The 12,054-nt window shown below is 39.3% G+C and overlaps 1 protein-coding gene across 1 annotated transcript in view; it reads left to right on the top strand.

Moving 5' to 3' along the window:
- Positions 1 to 433: 433 nt before the first annotated feature.
- Positions 434 to 12,054, top strand: part of DTNBP1 (dystrobrevin binding protein 1) — a 75,384-nt gene continuing 63,763 nt past the window's right edge. Inside the window, exons 1-5 of the mRNA XM_062569929.1 lie at positions 434 to 533; positions 3,923 to 3,973; positions 7,450 to 7,500; positions 8,370 to 8,430; positions 11,767 to 11,899. Of these exons, the coding sequence (XP_062425913.1) occupies positions 478 to 533; positions 3,923 to 3,973; positions 7,450 to 7,500; positions 8,370 to 8,430; positions 11,767 to 11,899 (352 nt within the window). The 5' untranslated portion in view covers positions 434 to 477. The remainder of the gene's footprint in view (positions 534 to 3,922; positions 3,974 to 7,449; positions 7,501 to 8,369; positions 8,431 to 11,766; positions 11,900 to 12,054) is intronic.

The following is a 12,054-nucleotide window of genomic DNA, read 5'->3' as shown; positions in this document are numbered from 1 at the left end:
CTGAGTTCACTTAGGTTGCTATCGTTGATGCCGAAATCATTAAGGAGACGGGCCTGAACCGCCAAGCTTACTGCGAGCCTTAAAAACCTCCATCTGCGACATCGGAGACCGAAATGCTTCCCCAGACCTGACCTTGAGAGCGCCTGGGGTTTAGAGATAGTTCTCCCTGTCTTTACATGCGTGCTGGGAAGAGAAACCAGGACATGGTGGGGGGGGGGACGGGACTGTCTTTCCCCAGCAGCACCGCGCCGCTTGCACCTCTGTGAGGGCCCGCGTTCCGTTACGCCCGCCCGGAGAGGGGCGGCGCTTCCGTTGACAGTTGAGCGCGAGCGCGGCGGGGAGCCAACGGTCGCTGCCTGGCGCCGCCCGCCCTCCGCGGACGCGGACGCGGAGGGAGGGAGCTGGGCGCTCCGCCCCGTCTCCTCCCCCTCGGCGTCACTCCCCTCCTGGGCTCCTCCTGGGCGGAGGGCCGGGACGATGTTGGAGACGCTGCGGGAGCGGCTGCTGAGCGTGCAGCAGGACCTCACCTCGGGGTGGGTATTGCCCGCCGCCGGGGGAGGGGGCAGGCGGCGGCCGCGGCGGCGGGAAGAGGCCCGCGCACGGGCGGGCCGGGCAGGGCGGGGGGGGAGGACGGTGACCGAGGGCTCTGGCGGGGCGAGGAGGGAGGAAGAGGAGGAGACTTGGCGGGGTGGGGGGAGAAGGCGGTGCCCGCATGGCCGGGCCCTTCCTTCGGCCGCGGCGACGCTACAGCGCCGTCGCAGCTCCCGAGTGATCCCTGGCGGCGGCGAAGCGGCCGCATGCTGAAACTGGGGCTGCGCTGGAGGAAATTCCCTGCTGCTCGGGAGATGGCTTTGGTTGTGGAACTCCTTAGAGAGTGGGGAGTGTGTGAATGGGATCGGTTAGCGTGCGTAAACTTTTTATGAAATAAATAACCTTCTAAGGTTTATGGATTAATGTGATAGCTTGAAGAGCCACACTGTAATCTGCCTTACTTTCCATGGAAGGGGAAAGGTATTATTGAGAGAAAGAAGTGCTGAAGGAGCAGCCTTTTTAGTACCTTAAAGTGGAAAGATATTTTTTCTTAATTACTTCATAAGGTTATTTTAAGATGCTCACTGTGTCAATGCTTTTTTTTTTTTTTTTTTTTGCCTTTTTTTTTAAAGTTAAAGTAGGCCATCTAAGTGAGTGTTACTGAATGTGTGCGGAGAGTTAGGGAATAGAGTCATTGCTTGTTCTGCAAATGTTTGGTTTACCCTAAACTAAAGAAGAGTATTACATTGTAATTGCTTTTGGAGAGTGAATGGTCTTTGGTCCTGCTGAGGCAGTCTTGTGATGCACACACATACATACATTTATTTATTATTTAGGAGTATTTATAGTGATGGGTGTCAGTGAAGTCCAGCAATTTAAAATCAATAGTTTGCAATGAATTAGTTCTGTCAGTATACAAAGTTCCAGAGAAATTGGTTGCTTATTCTACCAATCAACCAGATAAATTACTTGTGCGTTACCTGTCTCAACAAACAACAAATGAATATTAAAAAGTCCCGAGAAGAGAAACTAAGGTATTATTTCATAAATGCAAGTTTTCTTTCTGTTTTGCTGTTATTTTTGGAACTTTTCACTGGGTTTGATATCCCAGTACAGTGTAAGGTTCTTTTGAAAAACACATTTTTCACATAATGAAAGGTCAATAGAAAGGTTATAACACGGTGGGTCTAATGGCATTCAGCTCTATGCCTAAATCTATTGCTGCAGTAGAATCAGTATGTTTCCTTATGCTTTCTAGCCAATACATTTGTGTGTGTGTGTATATGTGTGTGTTCCTTGTTTGAACCTACTGTGCTCTGATTTGAAAATACTGTGTGGTTTCATTGTTTCCATCTCTACGTTTCAGCAGCTCCATTAATGCGCCTTCTTGGAGTGTCTGTTCTGTTTTCATCTGCAATGTACTCTTTTTTTTTGCCACTGAAAATGTGTCAGAGCTCTAGTAGCAGAGGCTGTGAGGAGGATTGCTGTTCTTCCTGTATTGTCGTCCCCCTGCAGTCAGGCCAGAAATTGGGTTGTTTTGTTTCTCCCTCTGTCTCTTCTCACAGTGCAGCCTCAGTGTCATACCTTTCCAGATTACCCCCCTCTTGGCCCAACCAAAATAATGATAATAGAAATAATTTTATACTGTTAAGACTTTGATTTAAAATGGTCAAGGCTTAGAAAGTATTTTGGGAGTCAGGAATGTGAGTCCACTTTGTGGCCTATTTGTTAACTGCACGAATACTTGAACAAGTGGGTCTCTTGTAACATTACACGAGGGAGATGCTTTTCCAGGGCTGCAGAGGAAATAATATTCCTTCCACAAAGATAAGGGAGCACTTAGGTACAGCTGATAAGCATGGTGTTGTGTGGTCTACAGGAAAAACAGTTTGGGGTTGTTAAAAGGAGCCCTGGGTACAAAGAAAAGAGTTCTCTAATCCCCCGTTCAGCTCTGTTTCCTGTTTACTTCTGTATATCACATGAATGAAGTAGCTAGATTTGACCCATTTTCCTACAAACAGTTTTTTGTAGGAGGAATAGAGAACAGTGAGCTATCTTTGTGCTGAGGCAGTAATTTGTGTGCTTTTACCAGCTTGAGTACTGTGGCTCATACTGCTACTTTTTTATAGACAATACTGCTGAAAAGAGGCCAACATCTTGCAGTGTAGGGATAAATCATTTAACCTTTATTCTTGACTACATATCCGATCTCTTCTTGATGAACTGGTAGGTGTGACCTGGCATTTTCTTCATTCCCTGTATGCAGAAGAGTGCCACTGATACAGAGTGGGTGTATTCTGGGAATGCGGCAGAGGAGAAACACAAACTGCAGCCCTTTCTGGAGCAGCCTTGCTCTTTCTTGGTGTGCTGTGGTTGTTGTCACTGAACTTGGCTATTATGAACAGTGGTCTCTGAGAGGAAGTGGAGACCTGCCTTAGTATATCCTTTCTCAAATTATAAGACCTTTATTTTTCTCTAGGGCTTTGAGTTTTTTTCTTAGTTTTTAGTGGTCATGGCTGAGGGAGTAGTTGGGCTAACTCAAGAAACAGCCTGAATGTCTTTGTATCAGGGGTGCTTCTCTAGGACAGTGGATGACTCAGGACTACAGCGCACCTGCAACATATCTGGCAGAGGTCTTTGAAGCTTGTAGTTTATTTCAGTCTTGCTCATATCTGTGTTGTTTATCTCTTCCTAACCCTCGTTGTCCTTGAGAACTAGGACTGCGAAGGGCATATAAGCTGAGGAAATCCATCATTGTGGTGTTCAGAGAATGAGCAGGAGGTTTTAGTTTTCACTCTGCCATTCTAGGTGAAATAGCACATACACGTTATCTGGAAAAGGTAGGGGGGTGTGTGTGTGTGTGTAATAAAGGAGCAGGGTACCAATCAATTTGAAATTGGCCATAGGTGAAACTGGTCTCAGATTTGCTAACAGTGCACAGTGGTGATACTGTTGGAGGATTGTGATAGTTGGCAGTTGAAAAGTTGTCCTCATACTGGTTTTGTGTTAGTGGACTTATGGCAAGTGGGTGATTTGTGTTGCTAAAGGAGAAGATGTTACCCCACAAAGAACCTGCTTGAAGAAACAGTATTGAAAGCTGCATGACTTGGGAATTCAGCTCTCACTGAACTTTTAATCCCCAGCTGCTAGAAACTGTTGTGTATCTAGCAATTCTAAAAATCTCATTTTAAGAAGCAGTGTATGTGAAAATAATTTTATATGACAGTCTTCACGAAACTAAATGAAATTTGATTCATTCTTGAAATTAACTGAAATAAAATTAACTATAATAGACCAAAATTAAAACATTACAGCTAGATATGCATTTGACAAAGCTCTTCCCTGGTTTTGGTGTTGGAAATGACTAATTGTTTTGTGTTTTGATCTAAAGGTTGAAGACTTTGGGTGACAAATCAAGAGAAGCAAAAGAAAGCAGACGGAGGTACTTCTGTACATCATGATATATATTGTTGAGCTATGTTTTTGTATAAAGAAAAATTTTAAAATGGCTCGTATATTTCAGTTATGAAAAAATTTGCATAGAATTTTATGGATTTTTTTTTGATAACAAGAAGGCCTAGCCTTAATACTGATTAAATATTTGGCTTACTAGAACTTTGATATACTGAAGTAATTTTTTGAGGCTCATCAATCAGTTTATAAATGATTGTGTTTAAACTGCATGAATATTCAACTTCATCGTAGTACACTGTACAAGATTCGATTTGAAGTATACTGAAATGAAATTAAAAAAATCTTTGTGAATCTCAGGTGACTAAAATTATTTGTAATTCAGTTTTTTAGTACAAGAACAAATAAGAGAGTTTTTATTGTGGAAGATACATGTTTAATGGTGTATGAAGGATAATCTGTTGTCATTTCTATTGTAAGAACATTTAAGAATTTAAGAAATTTAAGTTTTTATCCTCTTCATTCTAATACATTGTTTATCTTTCAACGTGTGTAAAGTGGAGGAAAAGCTTACTTATGTCTATTAATGATGTCTGTGTATGTTTCTTCAAATAGCCTCAGATGCACTTTAGTGTAAAGCATATTCTTAAAACATGGTGTGAAGACATCAATTTTAAAAGAAACACTAAAAAAAAGAAATAAAGTATCTGAAATACTGTACTAAATTCTCGAAGCTTGATGTTTTGGAGAATGAAAAGGTTTTTATAAATGAAAACTGGATGTATAGACAACGTATTAAAGCTAAACCAAAAATACGTGAAAGTTTGAATAAAACTATTTTAGGCAACCTTCTCTGCATGTTTTCAGTCCATTTGGTTCATCTGTTGTACTGTGAATATCAGATTTTTTTTGAAAATGTTCTGGGTGAACCAGTTGGGTCGTTACAAATAGGTGAACTCCGGGATGACTCTGCTTCTGATTTGCTAATAGAGTCCTGGAACAAATAGAAGGTAGCTTGATTATAAGAATGATTGAGATCTTGCAAGCCTGAGAGAGCTCTGGTCCTGATCACAGGAGAGACCGGGAAGGGTTGTACTGTGGTGGGAGTTTGCTTCCAACCTCCTGATCAGGGTAAGGAAGCAGATGAAGTCTTTAAACAACTCATAACTGTATTAATCAAATCAAACTGTATTGTAAACCCTCATTCTTATGGGGAACTTTGACCTTTACATCTGCTGGAAGAACAATGCAGCAGGGTGCAAGCAGTCAAGAAGATTTCTGGAGGGTGTCAGGAATGACTTCTTGATACTGATATTGTATGGGCTAGCTAGGGGTGGCATACAGCTGGATCTGCTAATTACAAACAAGGAAGAACAGGTTGGTGATATGGTAATGGTAGCTCAGTCAGCAGTGACTTGGGAATAGTGGAGCTTAAGATCCTGAGGGCTGCGAGAAAGGAGAGTAGCAAAATACATACCCTGGACTTCAGTGGAGCAGGCTTCAACTTATTCTGGGAGCGGTGGGAGGCAGCTCTGAGGAGCCAGGGATCTCGGAGAAGCTAGCAGGTCTATCAAGGACAGCATCCTCCAAGCACGGGAATGATCTATTGCAATACACAGGAAGGCAATAAATGTGTGATGAGAGGGGCCTGGCTAAGCATGGAACTCATCATGGAGCTTCATTGTGAAAAAACAGAGACAGGCTACAAAGGAGGAATTCAGAAATGCTATCTGGCCATGCAGGGAAGTGTGAGGAAAGCCAGAGCTGACCTGGAATTGAATACAAGGAATATCAAGGGCAACACAAAGAGCGCCTACCCCTACATTAGTAATAAAAGGCTGAAAAAAGAAAATGTGGGACTGCTGCTGAATGGGGTGGGTGATTTAGTGACAGCAAATGCAGCTGAGGTACTTTCTTTCCCTCAGTCCTTGCAGCCAAGGTCTCTGAGGGCTCTGTGCTTAGTGAAAGCGTTCAAAGAGGAGACCAAGTGATAGCGGATGAAGGTTAAGTCAGAGAACTTGCTCCATACAAATCTATGGAGCCAGCAGAAACCTCATGAATTTCAAAAGGTACAAATTTAAAGTCTTTCCCCTGAGAAGGAAGAACCCCCTGCAACCAACTGGCTGGGGAGAAGCTTTATTGAAAAGCCCCTAGAGATCTAGGCAGACAGCCAGCTGACCATGAGCCAGTGCCATGCTTTGGCAGCAAGAAAGGCCAACAGTAACCCGGGCTGTATGAACAAGACCACAGCCAGTAGATTGAGAGGAAGTGACTATTCCCCGCTACTCAGAGCTCCTTAGACTATGCCTAGATTACAGTATTCAGTTTTGGGCCCCTAATACAGGCAAGGCATCGATAACCTGGAGTGAGGTCAGCAGAGGGCCATCAGGATGGTAGAATGCTGGAGCACTTGCTCTGTGAAAAGAAATGGAGGAAGCTGGGTTTGTTTGGCCTGGAGAAGAGAGTGCTTCAGGGGGAACTAACAGTAGCCCCTACTAGTGCCTGTGAGGAGATTTTCAAGAAGACAAGAGGACCAGGCTCTTCGCAGTGTGAATGGTGGGAGAATAAAAGTGTAAGTTGAAACAAGAAAGGTTTTCAGACTGGCCATGAGGAAAGGCCTTTTCCTCATGAGGGCAGACAAGCAGGGGAAAAGATTGCTCGCAGGAGCAGCGCAGTCTCCATCCCTGGAGGTTTTCAAGACCAAGCTGTATAAAGCCTAGAGCAGTCTGGTCTGATCCTATAGCTGTTCCTGCTTTGAGTGGGAGGTTGGACTAGAGACCTGATGAAGTTCCTACCATTGTGAATTATCCAAAGATTTTTCCTTTGGTTAAGAAAGCAAAAGTTTTATTTATGGTGTCTGTGTTTTCCATTCAGATTGTTTGGATGACACTGTAAAACAATCTGTTTTGATAATCTAAGAGACTGATAGAGGATGTCATCAAGATCATCATGTAATAAATACATCCTTAAAAGTGCTGTATGGTTTTCTTTGACTTATGGTAACTTATCTTCATATTTCAGGCTATTATTAATGCAAATACATGTGTTATAGGAAATCACTAGAATGTTAGACTGACAAAGGTTCTTTATTGTTTATTTTTAAAGTAGAATGCATTAGATGTGGAATCTTGTGGAGGGATGTAAAGAATTTGTGTAGTAACACTATTTTTAGAATAGTCCTGTTCACTATTTTACAATAAGGAAAACAATGTTCTCCCTGCATGTTTGTTAACTATACTAAGAAAATTATAAAAGTTGTTTCCAGTGGGCATCAGGCAAAAAGAGATAAGAGCAGGGTAGTATAAAATAACGAGAAAAAAAATCCTAGTTTTGGAACGTTATTGTAAGGTATACTGTGTAGCGTACTGACAAAATGTTTGTGAAATGTCAGTAATATACCTGGGTTCAGCATATTTGTTAAATGTATGTGTGCATGTGTGTGCACACATAATGTGTAATGGCTTTTTATTCATTAACAACCCCTATGTCTTTATGTTTTGTTTATAGGACTGTTCAATACTTGCCAGAGTTTTCTGCTGGACTAGAATTACTGAGCAGGTATGCCTTCCATTTCTCTGCTAGTGTCTGTTTTTTATGTTTTCAGAAACAGCATATTAGAAAGGATAAGAAAATCAGAATAAAATGAAGGTGTTTTTATTGGTTTGTATGAGGTTTTGGGTTGTTGTGCAATGAGTGGGGTGGTTGCTAAATGCTAAGTATATTTAAAGCTTGCCCAGTCCTTAAGCACTGTCTATCTTATGTTTATGAAGCAGGAGTTCTGTAGGAAAAGTAGCAGTAGAAGATAACATTAACTCAGGGTCTAATGCACAGTGGAAGAGAGCAGCACACAGGTGTAGTCTTGAGTTTTAATTTGACATTTTATAACTTTTACATATTTCATATGATTTAGTTCTGTTATAACTAGAATATAGGCAGTGTGCCTATCATTACCACAAAAAGGCGTATCTTCCATATGTATATCTGAGCACATTTTTTCTGATCAATAGAAGCTTCTGTACCTGCCTATGTTATAAATTTTCTTTGTATTTCTATCTTCAAAAAAAATCTAATCTTTTTTTGGTGATAAAAATGAATACAATCTTGTTAATTTTTTTTCTTAGTGGAATTGGGTTCTAAGTAGTGCATAAGAGTTTTACTGCAGTCTTAAAACTGTTTACTTAGTGCATTTGGTTCTTAATGTAAGCTCATGGTTTAAAAAAACATAAATCACTTTTTATTTGAAAGGAATTCTTTCGTACTGTATATTTCTTTCTGATATTTGCCGTTCTGACAACACAATTAGACAGATTTTTACACTATTTTATCTGGTAGTCCATGTACAAATAATTACACATTGGCATCCATTGCCATCCTTTTCGTTATGAAGGGAATCCAGTAAAAATGTCATTGATCTTTCTTCCTTTCAGATATGAAGATGCTTGGGCTGCCCTTCACAGAGGAGCTAAAGATTGTGCAAAAGCTGGAGAGGTAATAAAAAATAAGACTACTACTTTTAAAATATTTTAAAATGTACAGAAATTTTTAAGTTAATGTTCTTAATATCAGTATTATGAAAAATTAATGTTTTATATTGTGGCTGGGAAAAATGTCATGTTGCATTACTGTGGTTTTGAGATGGTATTTGAAAGGTGGCTGACAGAATGGATCAGAATGTGCAGGTTTTTGATTCACGTGGCTATTCCAGATTTATTGCTGCTCAGCCTACAATTAATGTTCCTAAGATATTATACGTATACATATATAAATAATAGAAATTCTTTACGATCGTATTTCTCACAAAATGTAATCTAACCAGAATTTTCTGAAGTTCTTAATCATATTTACTTTCTGTTATTTCAATTATGATATATGCATTGAGCACAATAATTTCCTAGTGCTTTTAAAGTAATTGCCAATTTATACATTGATATCCAGAATTTTTTTTTGCCTTCTGTCATGTGTTTACATTGTTGCAATTACTGTTTGTGTTTAAGCAAAAAATCTTAATTATGTCAGTTTATGGTGTTTCTATGGGATTTTAGGTTAGAGAAGGATTTTGAAAAGTACTACTTTGTCAAAGTGTGATCAGGTGCTGAACAAGACTCATCCAGAGCTTCAGCTGATCTGTTTTTCTGCTTTTTTTTGCCATTAATTGAAAGGTTTTAAGTTAACGGAGAATATTATTTTGTGATTTCTTAAGACATCTACAATAATAAGAACGTAAACATACATCTTATAGAGCAGATTTCACAAATAATGTTGCATGTTACTGCTGTAGCTGTATTGGGGGGACAGAGCATATTGAGGAGGTAGGATGGAGGCATTTTGCTGGTATAAGGAGAGCACAGTCACACTGACGCTATTCAACGTGTGCTTCTCTCCCCTTTGCAGTGGGATGGAAAACACAAGCTTGGACTGGTCTGGCTAGAAAGTGGCTCCTGATTCATTCACTTTCCCCCTCCTGGGAGTAAATTGACAAATTGTGTAGTTTACTTATTTCTGGTGTGAAGGGAAAGAAAACTACAGCAAGTACTGCTGCTGCATTGCTCTGCTCTCATTGTGGTACCCAACAGATTTTCCATTTCAAGCCCTGTGTAAGGGGCAGACAGTGTAAGCTGGGCAGCCAGGGTGCAGAGTGGGACTGAGGTGTGGGGCACTCTGTCCTAGCCAAAATTTTATTGAATGTATCATCTCTTTACCTTCACTGCATCCTCCCTGGCTCTTTTGGTATCCGTAACAGTTTTCTCTGGGCTTTTTTTCACTAGGTAAAATAGTCACTGCTTAATATATTTTGAGACAGTATGGGCAAAGTAAGAAAGATAAAATGCTATCTTATGTTCTTTTTATTGTCTAGTACTGTACCTATATTTTCCACCAATGCTAGTGAAAATCTAGTGAAAAACCACTGACAGCTTTGTGTGTTTTAGCACTCATGATGATTTTCTTGCAAGACCACTTAAAAGATTTGCTTGCAATTTTGCAATACTTGCAATAACCTGCTTTAAAAAATTATAAGTCTGAAAACAAGTGAGATGTTTCATATGTAAAACTAATTTGATCTTAATCTCAAGTGTTATGGCTGCTTGGGAAAGTGAGATTTTTTTCAAGTAGAAAATATATGCTTCAATAAAGTAACAGTTATGAAAAAACACAAGGTTGACTAATTGATTTTATTTAAAGGGTCCATCTTGCTCAGTATCCTATTTCTGCTAGCGGTCAATAGAAGATAAGTAAGACAGCATGAGTAGGTTATAAAACTTGAGTCTGGATGAGAAAAGAGCTTTTCAAGCTTTAATTGCTGTCTACAGTCTTACCATGTTAAATTATAGAGGTGAACTACCAGTTCCAGCTATAGAAGTGTCTTAAAAATATTGCCTTTAGATGCCTGTACATTGCAGTACATTTGTACATAAAATGTACAATGTAGTATGTTTTAATGATCTTGGCTGAAATGTTTATTTCTGACATTTGCCCTCATCTCACTGTATATTTTTTGTTTGTTTACTTTAATGTTTAACTAATATGAATTCTTTCTCTTGTTCTCAAAAATATGTTTGGTACTATTTAAATAATTGGGATGGCCTTCTGAAATATTTTATTGTTCACTGTGCTTTGGAATAAGGTTTCAAAACTTGACAGGTAAAATAGGTTGGCTTTTTGGCAAGGATTGGGTAGAGGGATTTGGGAAGGGGTGGAAGTTGTCCTTCTTCTAAAAGAATCTGCCTGAAGTTGGTAGAATTATAAATCTTTGAGAACTTCCTTTTCCCATTGCTCAGACTTGCTTGGGTTCTGCACCTAGATTCTATGAAAACAGAAATACAGAATGCAGTTCTATGCTGGATAAGAGTAGGTAACGGAGTTGAGAGCAGGGAAGCTATTATTGAATCATCTTAAATGTCATATAAGAGAAACATTTGCATTAATTTATTGAGCCTACTGTTTTTCTTAAAATCTGAGCTAAATAAATTTTTGTATGGTATATCCTCTTCTCATTATACTATGGTATAATAAGAGTTAGGAAGAGTCTTGATGAAACAAAAATTGAACCAATTAGAAATGTATTCATAAAGATTTAAACTACTGCATTTATCAAGAGTATATCACAAGAGCAGGATTGAGGTAAAGGCAACCTTATTTTTTTTTTAGTAATATCTTGTTCTTTTTATTTCATTTTTATAGAGTATTTTGAATGAGCAGAGTTTTCAGTTTTCCTGTTAAGACGGACAGTTGTATTAATATTCTTGTGTTGATTTTGAGATTACAGAGATAAATAGTGTGATGCAGACTTGTTAATTTCTGATAGTGCGTCCTAGAAGTATTTCTTCTAAATCAAATGTGTTCTGTTTTCTGAAGTATTGATAAGTCAAAAAGTAGTGAAAGAGGATGCCAAGTGGACTAAACTAACCTAGTTTTATTGATTATTGTCAATTTCATGTAGTTTTATTGATGTAATTGGCATGATTTGCAACATTAAATGAGGCCTTACATTGCAGCATGCTCTGTTTTTATTGTGTACCAGCTCAACACTGCTGTCTGGATTCCAAATACAATACTCTTATTTACAGTTAATGATACTCATAGAATATTTCCCATATTTATTGATATTTTGAGGAATAATTTCTTAGCTTGTTTTCATCAGTGCATTTTGATATAAATGTTTCATACTGGGGGGTTCCTCCTCAAGTGAACTGTGTATTTACTTCAGAGAACTATAAAAATCTCAGTGCAGGAAGACTGCAGATGCATGAATTCTAAAAATGCATCAGGATACTCATGCACAGGTGCGTAAGTTTGCAAGTAAATTAAAGAGCCTGTTTGTTTCAGCTGGTGGATAGTGAAGTTGTGATGCTTTCTGCACACTGGGAGAAGAAAAGGAGTAGTCTGGTGGAACTACAGAATCAGCTCCAACAAATACCTGTGTTTTTAGCAGATCTGGAATGCCTCACAGCAAGCCTAGGTAAGGTTTTCTAAACATAACAAGAATTCAAGTCAGTACAGAGCATTTGGCCAAAGTTGGGCTGTTGTAAACTTCCTGGTTATTAACTTTTCTCCCTGAATACACCATTTTTTAAAAAGCTGTTATTTTCTAAGGAAATACCAATTCAAATAATG

This window comes from Rhea pennata, chromosome 2 (assembly GCF_028389875.1).
Source record: "Rhea pennata isolate bPtePen1 chromosome 2, bPtePen1.pri, whole genome shotgun sequence".
NCBI lineage: Eukaryota > Metazoa > Chordata > Aves > Rheiformes > Rheidae > Rhea > Rhea pennata.
This window is presented reverse-complemented; position numbering and strand designations above follow the sequence as displayed.